Source organism: Eschrichtius robustus, chromosome 13, assembly GCF_028021215.1.
Source record: "Eschrichtius robustus isolate mEscRob2 chromosome 13, mEscRob2.pri, whole genome shotgun sequence".
NCBI lineage: Eukaryota > Metazoa > Chordata > Mammalia > Artiodactyla > Eschrichtiidae > Eschrichtius > Eschrichtius robustus.
In genome coordinates, this window is record NC_090836.1 from 79,376,652 (window position 1) to 79,400,422 (window position 23,771).

At 41.7% G+C, this 23,771-nt stretch overlaps 1 protein-coding gene across 1 annotated transcript in view; it reads right to left on the minus strand.

Moving 5' to 3' along the window:
* Positions 1 to 21,760, minus strand: part of UBE2N (ubiquitin conjugating enzyme E2 N) — a 34,828-nt gene extending 13,068 nt beyond the window's left edge. Inside the window, exon 1 of the mRNA XM_068561361.1 lies at positions 21,636 to 21,760. Coding sequence (XP_068417462.1) covers positions 21,636 to 21,665 — 30 coding nt within the window. The 5' untranslated portion in view covers positions 21,666 to 21,760. The remainder of the gene's footprint in view (positions 1 to 21,635) is intronic.
* Positions 21,761 to 23,771: the final 2,011 nt, after the last annotated feature.

Below are 23,771 nucleotides of genomic sequence, written 5' to 3' on the forward strand. Positions count from 1 at the left end.
CCGCGGAGCAACTGGGCCCGTGAGCCACAATTACTGAGCCTGCGCGTCTGGAGCTTGTGCTCCGCAACAAAAGAGGCCACAACAGTGAGAGGCCCGCGCACCGCGATGAAGAGTGGCCCCCACTCGCCGCAACTAGAGAAAGCCCTCGCCCAGAAAACGAAGACCCAACACAGCCAAAAATAAAAAATAAAAAAAAAAAAAGAAGCAGCTATCTCTTTGGAATTAAACGGGGTCAAAGGAGGAGAGCACTGAAGCTGGCTAATTTATTTATCTAAGAACTTCTACCTAGTTTAAGAGCCTTTAAAGAGGGAGCTAATTTACGTTAGAGAGCTAACTTCAACTAGGCATCCTGGTGTACCTACTAGGGAAAAAACTTTAGAGCTAGGAATCGGAACTTAATCCCAGTTCTAATTGTACTAAATTGTTATACAACCATACAAACTCATTTACCTCCCCAATCTACTAAAATTTAGTCCCTTGAACATTTCAAAGGTTCCCTCTAGCACTAAACTTGGCTAAACATTTTATTATTGGAATGGGTTAAATCTTACTGCTATATGCTTCCTTCTACTGGACGGTCCCTTTTTGTAATACGCTTTAATCTTGTAATTACTGTTCAATACTCAGTATTTCATCTTCCCTATTGAGGGAAGGGATATAAATGAATATACTGTATCCCCAGTATCTGTGACAATGCTTAATACCTAAATAAGGAAGAAATTTGTTGCGAATGATACCTGCTTTTTCCCCCAAGTTTATTTCACCTGCTCATTAAAGAAAAATACATATGAAATCAACTTAAAATCGCTGTACTCCTAATAACCAAAATCTGGTTAATATTCCAGTACATTTGTATTTGTTCTGACAAAGACGAAAGTCCTTAAAAACAGTTTAATGTGTTTACACTTTTTCACTTATTATGTCCCTGCACGGTGCTTTCCCGGTTGCTTTATAGATAATCAATATTCTTTGCAAACCATATGACATAAACAGGCACTTTTCCTGGCCTACCAGCTAGTGGCTACACTTCTACAACTACCATATATTATTTATTCAATCCTTTTCCTTGATTACTAGTTATTTCAGGTTTTAAATGTGGCAATCACAGCAAAATTTAAGTGCTAAGTGCCTGAGGACTCCACTAATAGGAAAGGCCTCTGTTGATATTAACAGACAAGAAGACAGATGGAAGCTCAGCAGTTGAAATTTTCAGTGAGGTAAACAAAAACAAGTTACAGTTGGTCCAGATTTGAATTCTCAATCCATCTGTGTCACTGACATAATTTTGTCCAAAATCCAAACCACCAGAAAGGAAAAATGAAGTTTTTTTCACACTCTGCATGCAACTGTGTGATAAATTAGGAAGCAATCCGATATTAGGGTCTGTCTCCCCCAAATAAGCATCCTGTAACAAGTCTGCCACACTGCACAGCTCCAAGAGAGGACCATTCACATCACAGTCTGCATGAATGACACCCCCTGAAGTTGTGCAGTGCAAAATCCTAAATACTCTGGATTAAAAATAAAACTTCAGTTTAGCGTCTGTAAAAATAAAGTTTAGTATTGTCTAACACATGGAAAATTGACTACATATATGATAATTCTAATAAAATCAAAATATATTATTTACCCCAAACATCCCATTTCCCTACCCACTGTTGACAAATGGGTGTTCACTATGCTTTAAAAATCTATGCCCCATGGAACTTCCCTGATGGCACAGTGGTTAAGAATCCGCCTGCCAATGCAGGGGACACGGGTTTGATCCCTGGTCCAGGAAGATCCCACACGCCGCGGAGCAACTAAGCCCATGCACCACAACTACTGAGTCTGTGCTCTAGAGCCCACGAGCTACAACTACTGAGCCCATGCACCACAACTACTGAGCCCGTGCGCTCTAGGGCCTGCGTGCCGCAACTACTGAGCCCGCATGCTGCAACTACTGAAGCCCGCACGCCTAGAGCCCATGCTCTGCAACAAGAGAAGCCACCACAATGAGAGGCCTGCATACCGCAACAAAGAGTAGCCCCCGCTCACCCCAACTAGAGAAAGCCCACACACAGCAACAAAGACCCAATGCAGCCAAAAAAAAAAAAAAAAATCTATGCCCCATTTCAGAGTTATGTTTAATATTATCTATTTTGTTGAACAAATATGAAATGACAATCATAGGTTTCCCACACAAAAGACGTTCATTCTTCTTAGGCTTACAGTGAGGCAGTATCTTTGCAAAATCAGAAAACAGTAGTAAGCAATATTAAATAAGGGTCAGAATTACATTAGGCTCTGTTCTATGCAATCCAACCCTCCCAACCACCCTAGAGCTAGATTAGTATATTAAGCAGATAAAGAAGCAGAGAGGTCAAGTGAGGATGTCCAAGCTAGTATTTGGCAGAGCTAGAAATCAAGCCCAGAGAGCCTGGCCCCAGATTCTGTACTCCTTCCACACATAACCACACATCTCCACATACACAAAATCCTTTTGCTCTTGAGAATTAGGAAGTAGACTTAAGCCATTTAAGCCATAAAGCATTATTTTGCCCACAAAGCAGCATTTCTACAATTTTGAAAGTCAACTGTCAGTTAAGAGGTAAGCAACTGACTAAATGCTACTGAATACTGTTGGAAAGCAGGGGTGTACCTTCTGTAGAAGGCCATCCCTTACGCACTTCGCCACCCTACTGTTGGTGTCCCAACTACACCAGTTCCTATAGGTCAAGGCCCAGGTCTAATGTTTGCAGTCCCAATGCTGAGCACCACACAGCGTCTCACATTCTGTACCAGCTGAATGAACAGATCTAACTACTACTGACTGGGTAAAGGGGGATCCAAGAACTTCCAAAAATGGTAGGCCCAAGGCTTTAAGGAGCCAGATGGTGGCTGTAATATGGCTGGAGCATGTGGGAAAAAAAAAAAAAAAGGACTTTTTAAAAACTCCAAACCCAATTTTCACAAACTATTTCAAACTTTTTGCTCAAAAGCTTTGGCCTTGGTACCTTCCCTACAGGTTGTGCACTTAAAGGACTAAATACTAAGCACCAGAGATAGCAGGCTTATGTTTCTCTTGCCCCTTTAGCAACTTTGAAGATCCAATAGTCATTTTCCTCAACTTTAATAATGATCATTTGCTCAGTACTAACTGGCTGACATATTAAAGATTCAGTCCTCTGCCTCAAGGTTTTTGGAAGAATTTGGAATGAAATTGCTCAAGAAACCAAATTAACATGAGGTTAAGGATTTTAATATTTCAAAGATTATAAATTTGGTTGAAAGTTAAATAATCTTAAGAGATCCAGCTGAAGTATAACTTAGTACATATAATTTTTTTTTATTCTTCTGTGATTTCAGATGATTATTTTGTCCTGTGCTACTGAGCCACAGGAGAAAATGACCACGACAACTCAGATTTTAATATAACTGAAATAAGCACAAATTTACATACTAAGGCAGAAGTATTATATGATATAGCACCTGTGTACAGTAATACTGGTCAAATTCATCCACTTCATGTGGATAGCCTGAGTCTCTGAAACAATGCAACCATACATCTAAAGCATATGAATGCTAGACTTAGGGCTTGCTGGCAATGTGAGCTAATATATTATGTAAAAATACATCTGAACAACAACAAAAAAAACAGGCTACAGAATCATAAAATAACTGATTTAAATTGTCCAAGTAAACAATGGCTTCTTTGAGGAAAGGAATTACCTGAAAGTGGAGACACTTTTCAATGAGTACCCCCCTTTGTTGAATTCTGTAACATGTGCAAGACCCAAAAAAAAAAAAAAAAAGTTTTAAAATAAAATCATCTAAAGAAATTGTGCATTTTGAGTAACCCTATTTTGAAAATAACAATGTCTCATTATCAAGACAATCCTTAAAACTCAGAATAGTCAAAGATTAAAAAAACAATGCTATTTAGTGCTAAAAAAACAATGCTATTTAGTGCTGTGGAGAAAACTGGATCTCATATACTTGGCTGGTGGGACTACATGCTGGCCCAACCTGTAAGAATTCCACCTCTTGGAACCTATCCTAAAGAAAAACTGTGGATGTGCTCAAAACTACACCTCCAGAAATAACGATCACAACAAAGAAAAAAGATACTGTAAATGTAACAGTGTAGAAAGATATTCCTTCTATATAAAGTGAAAACACACTTCAAAACAGTATGATCTTTTAATTTAAGTGCTGTGCTGGGGTGATGGAATGTTCTAAATCTTAACTGAGATGGTGGTTTCACAGCTGTTTACATTTGTCAAAACTCAAGTTGTACACTTAAAATGAGTGTGTAACTGTATGCAAATTGCACATTAATAAAGTTGATTTAAAAGAAAAAAAAGTACAGTATGTGACGTGCCTTAAGCTTACTGAGGGAAGGAACTGGGTCCTAATTTAGGGAAACAGGGTTCTTTATTCACCTGAGTACTTGCCAGGATTTGGGGGCAGGAACTACACAGTTTGACCAGTCATTAGAGAATCTGAGCAGCGGAGCAATGCAAGTGGAGAGAAATGAGACGAGAAGAAAAAACCGAGAGCCAACAAGGTGAGTTACACCATTTGCTGCTAAACTCCTAACTCAATAAAAATCACTAAACTTGCAAAACGCTTGCAACTAATGGATTCTTGTCTCAGTTAATAGCATGTACAATCCCAGAACCACACAGACAAAAGGAAACTTCAACACCTTAAACTACTAATAAATGGCCAAACTTTGGGCAGGACATTAGACTTTCAGAGCCTAAAGAACTGGAGAGCTAGATAAATTTAGTTAAAACTCCAATGTGCAGGGACTGACAACTGGATTAATCCCTAAAATTGAGTTGGATGTTCACATACATTGTTTCATTTAATTCTCAGAAATGTGCACAGAAGCCTATCCAGTAGAAGTCCACTCTAGAGTCAAGGGCTCTTTTCACACATCATAGTTAGAGCCTGGAATCCTCAGCATCCAGCACTGCTTCACACCTCTGCCTTCATGTTAGGTGAATGACAAAGAGTTTATAACTAAAAGGTGTAAAGAGAAAATATGTCTCTTAACTTGCTCTGGTAGTATATGAAGCACTGTCCTTAGGGCTAATGCAAAGTCAAAGGCAGGCGGAACTTGTCTCCCTTGGCATTTTCTCTCTTTAATCCCCACTTGAAGGCATGCAGTTCTGTCTTTCCTGAGATTTGAGGGCTGGCCAAATAAAGTGGGGGATTCCAGTGATTTGGTACAAAGGCATTTCTCTGTCGTATATAATACTTACCAAAAAAAAACCCCCAACAAATCAAAACAAATACACACATTTTTAAAAACTGTATAAATTCCTAATTCTGTAGGACTGAAGTCAAGCCAAATATTGCCACATCTCAAGAGCTTCTTGCCCTTCCCTATCATGGGCTGGACCAGAAGGTCAGGCAGCTTTCTATGTTTAAAACATCTATACTGGGGACTTCCCTGGTGGCGCAGGGGTTAGGAATCCGCCTGCCAATGCAGGGGACACGGGTGCAAGCCCTGGTCCAGGAAGACTCCACATGCCGCGGAGAAACTAAGCCCGTGCACCGCAGCTACTGAGCCTATGTGCTGCAACTACTGAAGCCCGCGCACCTAGAGCCTGTGCTCCACAACAAGAGAAGTCACCGCAATGAGAAGCCCGCGCACCTCAACGAAGAGTAGTCCCCGCTCGCCCCAACTAGAGAAAGTCCACACGGAGCAACAAAGACCCAACACAGCCAATAAATAAATAAATAAATAAATAATTTTTAAAAAATTAAAAAAGAAACCAAAACCCTCTACAGTGGGAAATTTATATCTATGCCAGATGTAAAGTAAGTATCTCTCACTTATCCTTCCATACTTTGTGATTCTGGAGGTGGGACTCTGCAAACCACATTTCTGCTCTGCCAGGGGCTCCCTGTTAAACTCTGCAGATGGGGTGGGCAGTGCTAAAGCTGCTAGAGGGGACTTGCCTCTTCCAGGTTTCTTGTCCACCTGAAGTGCCTGTGAGCATCACCCAACATTCCTGCAGCAATTCATCCAATTTGCAGTTTATCCCACACTGAGAGAACCAGTTTGTCACAGCACCTCTCCCCGCACCGCCCCACCGGCTCCCCCACCTGAGGGCGAGACTCTCTTCAGAGGTCTGGATCCCAGCTAGGGCTCCTTCTCTCAAGTTTCTGAATTTTAATAACTTCAACTTTTTCTCTTCGTTTCTTCCCCCAGACTTAGGAGACGTAGCTGCTTCCTATAGCTGCTACCTCCACAATACCTTAAAGTTCTCTTTTCATCTTTCAGTCACCTAAGTAACAACTTGACATATGTGACAGCTCCCAGGTGTTCACAGACTGCCAGAGTAAGGATCAGCCCAGCCGCCTGCACCCCACCTAGTACCACCCCACCCCTCTGGCCCTCCACTCAGCAAAAGACACAAAGGACAGCTGGGAAGCAGGAGGGCAGTTGTGCCAGTTAAGGAAATGACATGTCTAGAGGGAGCCCACACAAGCATCTTGGCCCACAGATGTCTGGGAGCCCTTCCACTTGACACAGGCAGAAGCCACAGTGCCCATATCCAACAACTAGAAAATAATCAAATTCGGGATTTATTGGTATCAAAGTGAGTTTCACAGAAGTCAGGACCAACCCTACACTAACTAAAAGCCACCTTTCCTCGCCTTTCAAAGCAGAGGACCTCAGCTAGATGCTCTTTAGAGAACAATCTGATAATGTGCTCTAAGTAAGCCACACCCAAGTGTGAATGACCCAAACAGAATTTCACAATCATGGGAGAATTCTGAGACTCCCAACCACTATACAACCAACTTCTCCCCAACCATACTTCTCCAGTACTGATAAAAGATTTAAAGTCCAGCAATTTTGCACACAGCTTGGTAATACTCTGAGGCAACAATTTCACATATTTGGGCATCAAATGAATCTAAAGAAAAAGGTAAGCTGCACAAATCAAGATTAAGGAAAGTGATCTTCCTGCCAGAGGATATAAATAACCTTTCTCAGTCTTTCTCACTTCCATTATAAAGCTTTTTCAGTAGATGCGAGAGCAATAAGACTCTTGATACTGAGCAAAATGGGCAATATTTCTGTAGTTCGCAATCACATTTTTCTGTTTTCCAACAGAAGTTATATGATTAATTCTGTGATATAAATAAGAGAGACTAACTAGTATGATAATGTAAACACCTACAATTTTATAATTATAAGGTGAATCTTTGGACTTGGACTGCAACATTTGGGGCTTTAAAAAATACAATCTTCCTTTTTTTTTTAATGAATGTTAGTGTGTTTCTATACTACCCCTCTCCTCCTGCTCCAGCCATACACTGGTTTTCATTTTACTAAAATCAAATATTTGAATTAAATCATTCTACTACACATGCCAGCTAATGGCAAAATGAAGTAGCTGATATGTACCAAGCAGAAAAAATTATCTTGAGTATTTGTTTTAGTCTGCCATAAACAATAGAGGGACCTGTCAACAATCAGTACAAGGAACACAGTAGATATTCAGTGTACTCACTACTACTCATAATGTTTAAAATATTAACAGACATTGGTCATAATTTACATAAATACATAACCCCAATTGGCTTAATGATTCAACCAAAGAAATAAAGTAGCAGGACTTCCCTGGTGGCGCAGTGGTCAAGAATTCGCCTGCCAATTACGGGTTCGAGCCCTGGTCCGGGAAGATCCCATGTGCCATGGAGCAACTAAGCCCGTGCGCCACAACTACTGAGCCTGCGCTCTAGAGCCCTCGAGCCACAACTACTGAGCCCATGTGCCGCAACCACTGAAGCCCACGCACCTAGAGCCCGTGCTCCACAACAAGAGAAGCCACTGCAATGAGAAGCCGCGCACTGCAATGAGGAGTAGCCCCCGCTCGCTGCAACTAGAGAAAGCCCGCGCGCAGCAATGAAGACCCAACGCAGCCAAAATAAATTAATTAAATAAATCTATAAAAAAAGAAAAAAATAAATAAAGTAGCACTTTGCAGTAAAGAAGTGTATGTGTGCACTCTTAAAATATTAAAATTGCTGTAACTTGTGCACTCTTAAAATATCAAAATTGCTATAACTTGATTACTCATAAGAGGGAACATATGCAAGTTCTACTTTCTTTTTTCATTATAGTGGACCTAAATATCTGCATTTTTACATCCACACCTGAGGGGCTTAGGGAGCGAAAGCCTGCTGAGTAGGACTGGGTTCTTGGCTATCAGAGTCCCACTGCATACTTATACAGTAAAATCTGCTAGTGCAATCCCTACAACAAACGGAGATGACATTGGACTTCTCCAACTCCTATGTTTATGGCCCTGTTACAGCTAACCCACTATTATCAATTAAGCAGTAGAAAACAAAAGGCTAGTGTGTATGTATGGGAACCATGAGGGCGAGGGTATACAGGCTTTTTAAAAAAGTATACATGGCGCTCAAAACCCTGACCCAAGGAGTGTCAAATATTTTATTTTTCTGATGGCTACAAAGAGCAAATTAAAATATCTTTTCACCAGTTTTTAAAAAAGAATGAAATCTTGCCATTTGTGACAACGTGGATGAACCCAAAAGACATAATGTTAAGTGAGATAAGCCAGACACAAAGACAAATACGCATGTCACTTATGTGCAGAACCTTAAAAAAAAAAAAAGTCAAACTCAAAATAACAGAGATTAGAAAGGTGGTTATCAGAGTCTGGAAGGTGGAGGGAAAGGGAAGATATTGATCAAAGGATACAAACTTTCAGTTAGAAGATGAATAAGTTCTGGAGACCTAATGTACAGCATGCTGACCATAGTTAATAATAATGTATTATATACTTGAAATTTGCTAAGAGATCTGTAGACCACCAGAACAAAAGAGATCTCTCTGACCACCAGAACAAAAACAACAAAAGTAAGTAACTATGGAAAGTGACAGATAATGTTAGTTTGTGGTAATCATTTCACAGTGTATACATATATCAAAACATCACCTTGTACACATTAAATACACACAATTTTTATTTGTCAAAAGTTAAAAAAAGTTTTTTTTCACTATGATGACTCAATTAACAATAGGACCAACATTTGTTTCCTAGAGTGCCTTTACAGGATTTCAGAAAATAAAGCAAATGACTTAAATTTTATCCCTGATTTTCTTTTCATGCAGAAAATAGTATTTCTAGTTTCTGTACCACAATGTACTTCATACTAGGAATATAAGCATGACTACAGTCAAGACTGTCTCAGAAGAGGAGAAAAAAACCCCAATCCCAACCAACACAGAGTGCTGGGCAGTCACATTTCATATAAAGGATGTTCCCTTACCAACATGGCATAATTCAAAAGTTGGAAAATACATCATTTTAACTGGTAAACACCATCAGTATCAGAGGTTGTATAGGAGAGGGGAGACAGGGAAGGAGATGGCAATGAATTAAGATGAAAAGACCAGGTTGTGAAAAAGCCTTGCATGCCAAGTTAAGGAACCTGAACTCTAGCCTGAACACAGTAGAGAGTAACAATGATCACATTGGGTGTTTTTAGAATAATGTGGCAATGTGGAAAATGAAGAGAGAAAGAAAGAGGGAAACAGCACATGTGTGTGTGTGTAAGTGAAGACAGAAAGATTTGTTCTCCGATTACTGCAAAAACGTGCAGGAGAGGGTAAGAGCCTGAGAGGATGGGAGACAGGAATGGGTTAGGAGAAGGACAGGCATTTCTAAGGTTCAGTCGGCTTATGACTGAATGTCTAAGAGAGAAGAGCGGGGAGGAGAGAAGAGGAAACAGAAGTAAATTGTAGGCAACTGGGTAATGTTAATGTAATTAATAAAGAAAAGAAACACCAAAAGTACTAATGCATGGGAGGGGGAGACAGCAAAATGAATACATTCCACTGTAAAATAAAGTTGATTTTAAAATGTCTGCAAGACATCTAAGTGGAGATAAAAAGTAGGCACTTGGAGAGACCTGAAACTCACCACTAGATTTTGGAATCATTGATCAATGCTGACTGCAGCCAAGAAAATGAATAAATGTGTTCAGGAGAATATATAATGAGAAAAGGTCCAAGGTCTGAACCCCAAGAGAACATGAACTTTATTAAAGGCTTTAAAACTATCATAGCAGACAGGATACAGGCCTTCATATTAGCTATACTGGAAAGCTATTCAAAAGTATCAGAATACTGCTACTACTCAGCATTTGTCCTGGGTTTTTTGTTTTGTTTTTTTTTTTTTTTTTTTTGAGAATTGCTCAAAGCCAATTTAAAAGCCAAAAAGGAAAGTCAGTTCCAGGATTAAATGATCATGGCTTTGTCTCAAGGAGAAGTTTTTAAAAAGGAATTAGAAATAACGGAGGCCCAGGAAAAGTGAGTTGGCCAAGGTCACAAAGTTTCTTAATACTTAAGACAAAAATAAAAGTCAAGGCTGTTCCTACCCATTATTCACCAGAATTGGCTCAAATTTTTCATTCTCCAGCAATCAAAACCAATCTTTTTTTTTTTTGGCCGTGCTGTGCAGCTTGCGAGATCTTAATTCCGTGACCAATGATTGAACCCAGGCCCAGTGGTGAAAGTGCCCACTGGACTGCCAAAGAATTCCCCAAATCCAATCTTTAACGATAAAAATTTACTGGCTGCTGACAATTTAAAAAATAATAATAATGGCTCACAAGGCTAAAGGATACTTCTTAAACGTTAGAAAGCAATGCAGGTTGCAAATGTGATTAGTTTTATGGGCACCAATAGAGATTTACCTGCTAAAATTTCTGCTTTGCTTCATTCAGCATTGTAATTTCTTAAAAGTATTTACTTAGAAAAATTTCAGCTAAAAAAAGTTAAAAAGGAATGAAGTACTGATACACACTACAATATGGATGAACCTTGAAAACATGCTAAGTGAAAGAAGTCAGACACCAAAAGCTGTATTGTATGATTCCATTTATATGAAATGTCCAGAATAGGTGAATCCATAGAGAAAGTAGCTGTACGGATGCCAGGGGTTGAGGGAGTAGGGACAGAGAGGGACTGCTAAAGGGTAGAGGGTTTCTTCTTTGGATGATGAACAAGTTCTGGAATTAGAAAGCGGTGATAGTTGCACAACTTCGTGAATGTTAAAACCACTGAATTGTACATTTTAAAAGGTGAATTTTATATGTGATTTGTATCCCCCAAAAATGAAGCATTTTGGTTTTCCTTTCATATTCAGTAAGATTTTAGCATTTTTTCTATGAAGTGGAGACTGGAATAGCAAAAGAAAGTGAAGGGGAAATCATATGTATTACTTGATTATTTTTAGTTTGTAACAGTTTGTATATTGACTTTTTTTTTTTTTTAAACTTATTTTTATTTATTTATTTTTTTTTGGCTGTGTTGGGTCTTCGTTTCTGTGCGAGGGCTTTCTCTAGTTGTGGCAAGCGGGGGCCACTCTTCATCGCGGTGCGCAGGCCTCTCACTATCGCGGCCTCTCTTGTTGTGGAGCACAGGCTCCAGACGCGCAGGCTCAGTAGTTGTGGCTCACGGGCCCAGTTGCTCCGGGGCATGTGGGATCTTCCCAGACCAGGGCTCGAACCCGTGTCCCCTGCATTGGCAGGCAGATTCTCAACCACTGCGCCACCAGGGAAGCCCATGTATATTGACTTTTTAGTAATGACTATATATCCATGAATTACACTTCTAAAGGAAAAAAAACTCTTTCAAATTAAAAGACTGCATTTGAAGTGTCTGTGGTCCAAGCGAAGAAGTGCTGACTCATGTTACAGTTTTAGCACTGCTCAAATATCTTCCTAGAGTTTGATATGTCTAACCTGGAATGACATTCTTCTCCCCCGACCCCGCTTTTCTACTTATCTTTCAAAATTCAGCTCAAATGTCACCTCCCTATAAACCTCTTTCCCTAAACCAAACTTGGAGGGTTTCCCCATCCAGAATGTCACATCTTCAGTGTTCCCACTGATGCTTTTGTTTTCTATATATGAGAAACTCCTGGCTTTATGTATGATTTTAGTTCTACCACATTCTACCCAACTTTGCATTGAAGCCAAGCATATACTAGGCCATTGTTTCTGCAAGGTGCACACTAAAATCATCTGGAGATCTTAAGACAAAACATAACAAAAAAACATTCTGGGGCTGGCAACTGTTAAATTTATAAACACCCAGATAATTCTGATGCACTACCGTAAACTAACTGCTCAGATTATAGACCAGTATTCACAGAAAATATCTTCTACTTCCTACCACTCAAGACATCAGCAGCCCACCCAATTAAACTAAGGGAAGATTCTGATAAGAAATAGGCAAGGTTTGGCCAAGTGTTCACTGACCTCTAATCACAGTCAGTGGCAGGAACCTGAACGGAGATTGCAGCACTTTTAGTTTAACCCTTATCTGAACCACAACAATAAAGACAGGGTAGACAGAGTACTTTATTCAGGGGGGAAAAAAAAATTTACTTAATGGGAATAGCTCTTTTACAGCTAAAGGTAAGAAATTTCAAGCTTTATAGCTGTAAATCACTGTGCCTCCAACTGTGAAAAGAAATGACTTTTTTAAAAAAGCCAAAGCAAGAACTGCAGTGCAAATGTAGGGAGAATTTTACTGGAAAGCACTTTTCCTTATTCTCTCTAAATACAAGTGAGGAAATTAAGTAGGTACAAATACCCTCCGCTTAGTGGAAACCACAGAATTCAAATTAATATATAAACAAGTGTAAGATAATTCTATCTCTAGGCTTACTGAATGAAAAACATCTTATTTAAAACCCACATTAGAGTGGTTATGGTCTGATGCAGTGATACCTCAAATGTATTTTCCACCTGCTCTTTAGTTCCTTCTCACTGAAACCCCGAACTTCCCCAAATCCAGGGACCCAGGAGAGAAGGAGAGGAATATGCCACCCCAGAGAGGCAGTCCATCTTAAGGCAAACTATATTACTAAACAGGGCTCACGCAAAAGCCTGTAATTAAACTACAATAAGACACTATCCACCACACATAATGGATCTCTGGAATATATTATGTATTCATGCTCTCTTTCTCTTCCTCTCTCCCTCTCTCCCTCTTTCTCTCTCCCTCTCCCTCTCCCTCTCCTTCCAGCTTTCATATCTACTACTCCCTGTGTCCACTCTCCCCCCTGCTCTTCAAGTTCAAAAACATTCCTCAACAGATATTGATACCTTTCCTCAGACTATGGTAAATCCCAGATATTCCTTCTTCTATAACACACCTCACTGTAATTTCTTGTTTCACAACTCTATTTTTCACCAGACAGGGATGCCTATCTTTTTTACTGGCTTAGTGAATATATACTATACATTCAATAAATGTCCATTTAATTGAACTGAAACATGTTTTATGAATGGATAATAAAAAGGCAGACAAATCGCAATGTTATGGAAGATTGAAATTTGGCCTTGGGCTCTTACTAGCTTACTAAAGCCACTTTTGCCCCTGCTCCACAGTAAGGGGGTAAAGGGGATGGTAATCCCAATGGTCCTTAAAGGTCACTAAAAACACAGTGACTGGGCTTCCCTGGTGGCGCAATGGTTGAGAATCGGCCTGCTAATGCAGGAGACACGGGTTCGAGTTCTGGTCTGGGAAGATCCCACATGCCGCGGAGCAACTAGGCCCGTGAGCCACAATTACTGAGCCTGTGCGTCTGGAGCCTGTGCTCCACAACAAGAGAGGCCGCAACGGTAAGGGGCCCGTGCACCGCGATGAAGAGTGGCCCCCGCTTGCCACAACTGGAGAAAGCCCTCGCACAGAAACGAAGACCCAACACAGCCCAAAAAATTAATTAATTAATTAATTAATTTTTTAAAAAAAAGCTTGATAGCAATAATTTCAGATGCTACGATGCCTCCAATGCAGTACCCATATTTCTAAAAAAAAAAAAACAAAACACAATGACTTTACAGCAATAACATTTTCCTTAGTATAAACTATAAAGAAATCTTAGAAAGCTCTAAAGAAATAAAAAGCACCCATAGTCTCAAGACACAAAGATAACATTTGTTAGATTTCTTTCTAGTATTTTCTCTGCTACAGTGCCTTCAGTCACTGGATTGTAAAGACTTTAAAAGTAAAAACTGATTTGCCCAAAACAGACCAAACCTCTGACAGTGACATATTGTGATGATATTGAAAACTAAAGGAGTTTGAAAATATGAAGAGGAAATAGCCAATTAAAAAAAAAAAAAGCAAAATATGTCAACATTAGATTCTGAAACCAATACCTAAAAATACTTCAAATTATAGCCTAATCCTAATTATTCAGAAACATCTGAGTTACAGGCCAACTCAGAACTATAAAAATTTCTATGCCTAAGTATCCCTAGGGGATTTTAGAATAGCTACATCCAGGATTTTAACAAACATACAATGCCCTGAATAGTGTGGTGTAGCTCTTGGAAAAATGGATAATAAAGAATGCTTTCTGGGCTTCCCTGGTGGCGCAGTGGTTGAGAGTCTGCCTGCCAATGCAGGGGACACGGGTTCGAGCCCTGGTCTGGGAAGATCCCACATGCCGCGGAGCAACTAGGCCCGTGAGCCACAACTACTGAGCCTGCGCATCTGGAGCCTGTGCTTCGCAACAAGAGAGGCCGCGATAGTGAGAGGCCTGCGCACCGCGATGAAGAGTGGCCCGGCTTGCCGCAACTAGAGAAGGCCCTCGCACAGAAACGAAGACCCAACACAGCCAAGAATAAATAAATTAATTAATTAATTAATTAAAAAAAAAAAAAAAAAAAGAACGCTTTCTGTTGATTCTCTGAGGGCTCTTAACCAGTTACCTACCCATTTCTTCCGATCACACATTAATGGTTTCTGTCACCAGAGATGCCAGGGCCACAGATCCCACTCTCAGACTATGGTGATCCCACATCCTATTTAATCTACAAACTGAAGATGACTACTTAATATTTAAAATAAAAAAACTTGGGAAGCATTTTTAAAAGTTGCTAAGATTTTAGCTGAAGCTAACTGATTCCCTATTATTCATCTCCTAATTTGTATATCCATGCTGATGTCCTTCATACATTACATTTCTTTCATATAGGAAAAAAAAGAATTCTTATTTCTTTTTTTTTTTAATTTATTTATTTTATTTATTTTTGGCTGCACTGGGTCTTTGTTGCTGCGCGTGGGCTTTCTCTAGTTGCGGCGGGCGGGGGCTACTCTTCGTTGCGGTGCGCGGGCTTCTCATTGCGGTGGCTTCTCTTGTTGCAGAGCACGGGCTCTAGGCACGCGGGCTTCAGTAGTTGTGGCACGTGGGCTCAGTAGTTGTGGCTCGCGTGCTCTAGAGCGCAGGCTCAGTAGTTGTGGTGCACGGGCTTAGTTGCTCCGCGGCATGTGGGATATTCCTGGACCAGGGCTCGAACCCGTGTCCCCTGCATTGGCAGGGGCGGATTCTTAACCACTGCACCACCAAGGAAGCCCAAGAATTCTTATTTCTTGATGTACCATTGCTACATATATTATGCCTTTCAGATCTATTTCGTTTTTAGAAAGTAAAATTATATAATATAGTCATTAGGCACCCACATCAGAACTGTGATGACTACAACCATAATGTCCAAAGCTCCTGCTGCATGCCATCCTCATTTCCTTGGTTCTGCTATTTATTTCTACAGTGCTTATGCATCAATGTTCATGATAGCACATTCAAATGTATGTTCAGAATCCATACTACTTGAATCCGAGGTGCGTAAGTTATTTTCTTCTTAAATCCATTTACACACAGGTAAACCAAAACACTAAATACAGCATAGGGAAAAAAGCAAAGATACTGACTTGCAGGCCAGGAATCTTAGTCATCCAATTTCTTTGGCCTACAGTCTCCTCATTGGAGAAGGAAAAGAATAGTGTTCTCTACTGTATATGGCTGTAAGTCATCACAAGTGTGGGAAAAAACTCAATTTCTACAAATCAAATGCATAATATTTCTGATATCATTATTTAGCATGCTGGATACTCAGGAAGTACTTATTAATTTGACAAATCTCAATTTCTATTGTGTGAGAGCTGATCAATCTGGACTGAAGAAAGTGCTTGACAAAGAAGAGCTTAAGGGCTTCCTTGGTGGTGCAGTGGTTGGGAATCCGCCTGCCAATGCAGGGGACACGGGTTCAAACCCTGGTCTGGGAAGATCCCACATGCCTCGGAGCAACTAAGCCCGTGCGCCACAACTACTGAGCCTGCACTCTAGAGCCCGCGAGCCACAACTACTGAAGCCCGCGCGCCTGGAGCCTGTGCTCTGCAACAAGAGAAGCCACGGCAGTGAGAAGCCCGCGCACTGCAACCAAGAGTAGCCCCCGCTCGCCACAACTAGAGAAAGCCTGCGCACAGCAACAAAGACACAATGCAGCCAAAAATAAAAATAAATAAAATAAATAAATTTATTTAAAAAAAAAAAAAAGAAGAGCTTAAAAAACAACACTTGACTCGATTTTTAACCTACTTTCAGTTATGCCTACATTCCATAATCAAAACATTAGGCAGTATATTAAACAATATCCATATAGCCTGAAAGTTTAATCACTACCAAAAGTAGTTCAGGGATTCTTAACCTGGAATCCGTGGAGACCGAGGGGATTCACAAATAAGCTTGTCAAGAATCTGAATCCCCAGAAGTCATATGCAAAAAGTATGGTTTACTGTACTAGGAAGAAGGTCAGAAAATTCTTAAATTGGGACAACAACCAAAAGAGCTAAAAACTACACTGTTTCTACTCAAGTTTTTACTATATGAGTTTATCTGCTTCCTAAGAATGTTTTAATTACGATTTATAACAAGTCCATCTTCATCATGGTAAGTTTTCATGCCCTTTTTTTTTTTTTAAATGGGAAAAAACATTATGAGCCAAAGATTCTCAGGGCTTAAAAAAAAGGGTCAGTTTTCTGAATCGCTTTTCTCACTAAAAACTACGCTATGTACTAAAATACATATCAAATGAGTGGCTTTTAAATAGTGATAAGAGGGACTTCCCTGGTGGCGCAGTGGTTAAGAATCCTCCTGCCAACGCAGGGAACACGGGTTCGAGCCCTGGTCCAGGAAGATCCCACATGCCGCGGAGCAATTAAGCCCATGCACCACAACTACTGAAGCCTGCGCGCCTAGAGCCCGTGCTCTGCAACAAGAGAAGCCACCACAATGAGAAGCCCGCGCACCGCAACAAAGAGTAGCCCCCGCTCGCCACAATTAGAGAGAGCCTGCGTGCAGCAACGAAGACCCAACGCAGCCAAAGATAAATAAATAAAATAAATTTATTATAAATAAATTATAATTTTAAAAATCTGTATTTTTAAAAATAAAAATTATTAAAGTAAAAAACAGAACTCAAGACTCCGTCAGCTCATAACAGGTTTTTAAGAGTTTGAAACTAAACCTCACCAAACAAAAAATAAATTGTAGGGAAGACTGGTGAAATTCTAATTTCAGAAGGTTGGTTTGCTAGGTTTTAATCAAATAAGTCAACTGCTTGAGTAAGTTAACTGTTTCCTAAGCCTACATTTTATTGACTTCATGATTAACTTTGAGAAGAAAATTAAAGGAATGTCATCCTGTCAGTGTAACATGTAAAGCTGAAATAAATTTGTTTTTGACCAAGCCACAGCTACAGATTTCATTTATTTGTTCGCAAAATACTCCGGTTCTTTATGACAGATAGATTAAGGAGGATCTCTTATCTTAGGTAGCTTTCAACTTATGTGACTTTAAGCTTTAACTGCTCTGTTACTTTTAGAGACTAAAAGAGGTTTTGCCCAGGAGAAAAGAGAGAGGAAAAAAAAATCCTGTAATTCTAGCTAAACACGTAACTGCCAAGATTCAGTGTAACTAATACATGTGCAAAATATCACTATATATAAGACCATTCATTACAGCACTGTTTGTATAGCAAAATATGGGGAACAATCTAATAGTTATCAATATGCAATTAGTTAAATTAAGGCCTAACCACAAGGTTCCACAAAACAGCTCTTTAGAAAATTAGTCACCTCGAAGACATAGGTGGGGGCAAGGGGAGGAATCAGGTACAGCATTTACTTGGGGAGGAGGGGAATAGGCCTAACATATATGCACTAAGTCTCTCTGGTCTTTTGGGAAGAATATACAATAAAAGTTGTGGCTGTCTGGGGAGGGAAACTGGAATGCTGAAGGACAGATGAGTCTTAATTTTCCTCTATGTACCCTTTAGAACCTTTCAAAGGTGCTCTATGTATTTCCTAGTCAACAAAATAAAAGATTGATTTGTTTTGTTTTTAACAAATTTATGGGGTAGAATTAGAAACTTTTAGCTCAGGCACAGATTCAGATAGAATCTACTGAGCAGTAACAATGTCAAATTATATAGAATAAATCTCCTAAAACTTTCTTTCAAAGAGACTGAAGCTCATTCATTCATTCAATCAGTATTTCAGGGCCGAGACATTAGATTTGCAGATTATGTGTTCTAGGCATCTGAGCAATGCCCAAGTCATCCAAGAATTCTTGCTTTCATGGAGCTTTAGTGGGAGTAGAGATAAACAGTAAATAATATAACTTTGAGTAATGATATGTGCTATACAGAAGAGACAAAATAGGGGCTAAAGAGCAACCATGGGGGAGGAGGGAGGACTATGCTTTAGGACAGTTAAGGTAAACCTCTCTGAGAATATGACATGTGAGCCAAGAACTGAACATTATGACAAAGCAAGCAACGCAATAAACAGGAGGAAAGCCCTGTGACTGGAACATGCGTAGCCTCTTATTGTTCAGGGTACAGCAGAGCAACAGTGTGGCTGCAATGGAGTGACCCAAGGGGAGAAGTGTGGGAGATGATCTCACAGGTAGGCAGATCCCAGATGGATGGAGGGCCTTGTAGCTAGGAGGGAAAAAAGTCAAGATTTTAAGTGTGCTGCAGGACTTCTGTGGAGTTCTGAGCAGGGAAGTAACAAGATCTATGTTTTTAAAAGTAACACTAGCTGCTGTTTAAAAGGAGATCAGTACAGTAGGCCAGGTAACAAATGATGGAACTGAACAGTGGTTTCAGAGAGATAGGGAAATGTGTCTGATTCAGGATATAATTTGAAAAATAGAGCCCACAGAATTTGCTACTGGATTAGAAATGGGAATCTGAGTGGGATAGCAACTGGGTGAATAGTAATTCAAAAAATCATCTTTATGTGTATAGTTACAGTTGTTAAGGTACTCTGACATATATTATGTCATTTCATAATAACAAGAGGCAGGGAAAGGTCACACTGGGTCAAGATCCAAGTTCTGCCTCCTGCCAGTTTTAAGACCCTAGGAAAGTCCTTTGAATGGGTTTCTAGCCTATATAATGTACTGTCTACTTCACAAGACTTCTGCAGGTACCAAGTGGTTGAAGAATTTTGCAAATGTAAATAATGCCCATTTTGAGGTAGAAAGCATCACACTGTCCAATGAGAGATGGTACATTCCCATCATTCAGGACAGTAGTGTTACCCCATTATATTCCACTGCCACCACTATTATATTCCACACAGAACCTTGTACTGTAGTTGACAGAGAAGAGACAAGCTTCTTTTTTTAAATTCTGATATAAAAAATAAACATTTTCACAGATTTTGGAAAAGCCTACATAATATAAGCATGGGCACTAGAAAAAAAAAATAGTATAATCTTTTAATCTTTCCTAGGGATTGGAGAAAACAGTTCTTTTTGCTATAAATGGCATTAAAGTAAAACCACCGAACTCTTACAAGATAATACCCAAATCAAGGGACCTTTCATTAGAGAGATGTTATCAACAAGACTGTAAAATTAAGAGTACATATAAGTTATCACTGTCTTGTTTTAAATAGCAAAATGCAAAAGCCTGGTGTAAACTAAATTACTGTGTGCCAAATGAATTGAATTATGAGGACTTCAACTTATTGCTTCAAGTCATATCTATAAGTTTATATACAAGGTCCCACAGAATTTATTTTTCCATCTAAGACTTTCATATTATTGCAGAATATCTCCAGCATTAAGCAAAAATGGAAAAATATATGTAAAGTCTTTAATTCATTATGTATTTTGGAGAATTATCTTGAATGTCAATGTGTACTAGGTACTTAGTCGACAACCTGAATAACAGTAAAAATCCAAGGATATCTGATGTATAGCTCTATCTTCCACCCCTCATTTTCAAGTAGGGCCTCAATAAACATGACCACTGGGGCCATGTGATTGCATTACAACCACATTGTAAGTACCCTCCAACAGCACAGCCATTAAACTGCCTTGGACGGAGTCGAAGACAAATCTTTAACACAACAAATGAAGGTTTTACACAACACTGTGAAGGTTCACATCATTAGACTCCAGCGCACAATGACAATATGTTCTACTTCTCTACTTGCTAAAACTTGCTACTTTACAAAACACGTCTTATTTCTCTAAATTAAGCACCTTTAGGCCAGAGACCCCCCCATCTCAGATATATTTCATTGCAATCGCACTACACAATATACCATCTTTCAATCACTTAGCATGCATCTCCCCCCAAACTTTAAGGACAAACTAGATTAAATACACGTTCAGAGTTACAGCAAACAAAATGATGCTGCAATTTAGACACTTTAACTCGCATATTGAGCAACACAGAGGTTCAACTAATTTCCTTCACTAAAACTGACAAAAAACACCTAAAGGTTTTGTCTTCGTGGACTGCAAGAAACATTTCACGTCTGAGGACTTGATATTTATGTAAAGAGTTTACAAAACCAAGATGAATTTTTCATGGTTCCATTGGTACTTGGCAAAGTACATACATACTCCTGAAGAGCTGAAAAACGGTATTGATAATTTAAAGCGCACAAAATCGAGAGGCAAAAGGTTTCACAAGGTCCCGCGTATCTGTACTGCACCCCCTCCCCCAATCCCCGCTCGGTCTCGTGTTAGAACTATTTCCTCTAAACAGAAACAGTCCTAAAAGAGTTTGCCAACTAGAGTAAACTCACTTCGCGAAGATAACGAGCGGAAACGCATTTAAAGAAGAGGAGACCGCGGAAGCGAGGGCGGCGGGGCGCGGAGCCCCCACGTCCCCCGAACCCCGGCAGCCAGGGGCGAGCATGTGCCGGCGGCTGCAGGATGCGCGGCCCTCCCGGAGCCGCCTCCCGTGGCACAGGGCCCCGCCCGGCCTCTCCCTCCCGGTTCATTCATTCTGAACCTGCGGCTGCCGCACCCCTGCGCTCCCGTCCGGGCCGAGACACGGATCCGAGGCCGAGGGGCCGTGTCGGGCCACAACCCCCGCCTAGAGTCCGGGCCCCGTCGCGATTCCCGCGCGCCCGCGGCCTCCGCTTGGGGTGGTCTGAGAGGCCGCGGAGGCCCGCTCCCAAGACCAGAGCCCCGCAAGCCCGCGGCCCCACCCTCCGCCAGGGCGCGAGCCAGGCCTTCCCCGCTCGCGGGCCGACCGCCTGGGAGCCCCCGATCCCCGCTGCCGGGCTGCCCCACTGCGGCCGGAAGTCTCCCCGGCGCCCCCTCCTCAGCGCCCGACTTCCCTCGCCGCCGCGGCCAGACCCTCTCAGCGCTGCCTCGGGCCTCCCAGCGCGGGCCGCGGGCCGGAGGAAGCGAGGGGCCGCTCCGCCCGGTCCGCCGAGAGGGCAAGAGCAGAGCGGGTAGCCGGAGGCGGGCCCGGGTGGTTACCTTGATAATCCTGCGGGGCAGCCCGGCCATCTTGTCAGATCCCGAGTTCGGCCTCTGGTCTCGTCTCCGGCTCCGCTCGCCTCACGCACGAGTGGAAGTCCCGGGCTCCACTTCCGGGGGACGTTGCCGCGCCCGCCGCCGCCGCGCCGAGGCCCCCCGGGAAATGTAGTCCCTGCTAGGGCGCGGGCGAGCTTCCCTCGGACCTGGCCCCCTCCCCCGCGCTCCCCGCCCCAGCCGCGGCCTGGGGGTGGCGGAAGTGACGCGCCGCGGCGGGGCAGGGACTTGGGAGAGGCGGTGCGGAGCGGCGCGGAGCAGCGCGGAGCAGCGCAGAGCCCCGTCGCTAGTGGCCGATCCTGCTGCGCGCTGGTGGGACTGAGTGGTCTGCGACCAGCAGGCCTCTTATCCGCGGCCACGCCCGCGCCAATGGGCGACGTAACAGAAGCCCGGCCGCAGACGTAGCCCATTCATTCATTCGTTCGTTCATTCAACGCTACTGCAGGGCGCGCGGTCGGGGCTGGCGCTGGCCGAACGACTGAGGTCAAGTTGATCCGCGAGCTCCTTCCTCACAAGTAGGGGAAGACCGAAAGTCAGTAGCAAAGCTCCCAACTGTGGGTCTCGAAAGTTATCTAGGAAAAGCCTAGCCAGAATTTTGATGTTTAAATTTCGCATAAATCGGGTGTCTTTGACACACCCCTTAGACCTGGGAAAGCTAAAAGGGTTTGGAGAGAGTTGGGGGCGGGGAAGAAGAATGGCCTCTGAACGCCTGGCCCTAGTGGTTGACTCGCGGATTGGAGAGCTGGAGGAATGACCCAGGAGAGGATTAGAGATCCCAGTGTAATCCCTAAAAGAGGGATTACCTTTAGAGTGCGGGGCCCTAAAGGAGGATTAGAGTGAGGGTGCCCGGAAATGGGATTGTTGGGGAAGAATTTCCTAACATCCTGATGATTGATTGCTTGCTCTGTAATGGGCTTTTTGCGAGAATTATTTTACTTTATCGTCATAGCAGTCTTAAAGTGCTTCCTCCACTTTACAAATTAGGCTCGGAGACATTCACTTTTTCCAAGGTTATGAGGGAAATGGAGCTGTTTTGTTCCCACGCAGGTCTGCCAAAACGTGGACCCCTTAACTCCTTAGCCACGGTGTTTCCTAGCACAGTAGCACAGACGGTAGATGGTGAATAAAGATATGCCAGATGCTATGTTAGTGGATGAGAATACAAAGAGGCTGACCCTAGGGAATTCCCTGGCGGTCAAGTGGTTAGGTCTCGGGGCTTTCATTGCTGCGGCCGGGTCCAATCGCTGGTCGGGGCATTAAGATACCGCAATCCGCGCCAGGTGGCCAAAACTCAAAACAAAAAAGAGGCTGACCCTACCTTCCAAGAACTTAGAGTCCAGCGGAGAAGAGAGACTAGTGAACAATAATTACAATCCAGTGTGTTAAGGGCCATAATAGTGAGTCCTCCAAGGTGCTATTTGAGCACAAGAGAGGCATTAATTGCTTGAGAAGTCAGAGAAGGCTTCTCAAAGGAGAAGTGGCATCCTAAAGGATGAGTAAGAATCTAACTGACCTGGTGGGGGGAGCATGCCAGGCCTAGAAAAAAGACTGTGAAATGGCATTGAACTATAAGAAAAAAAAAAAAAGTGCATTAAAGAAATGGAGAATATGAATGCAAGAAACCTAGTAAGAGTAATAAGAGAAAACATTATCATTAGCACGATGCTAAATGATTACATGGATTATCTCATTTAATGATAAAGTATATAAGGTAGGCTTTCTTATTACTGTTTCTTTTTAGATGAGAAACCAAGCCTCAGGGGCAATAATGAGAACTTCAAATAACCAGAAGTCTGAAATGAGTGGTTCTGTATTTAGAAGAATCTGGGAAAGTAAATGACATTGGAGAAAGATACTTCCAGAATATTTTAGAGAGGGTCCAGAACCCGCCCTGATAGGAAGAAAGGCAGAGTGAATATGGGGTTAGAAGGGTACTAGTCCAGTTAGCTCTTGCATAACAATTCAGCTCCAGTTTAGTGCTTAAAAGAACAATAATCATTTGTTTAGCTCTTGAATCTGCAATTTAGGCAGGGCTTGGCAGGAAAGGCACATCTCTGCTCCATGCTGTGTCAGCCTGGGCAG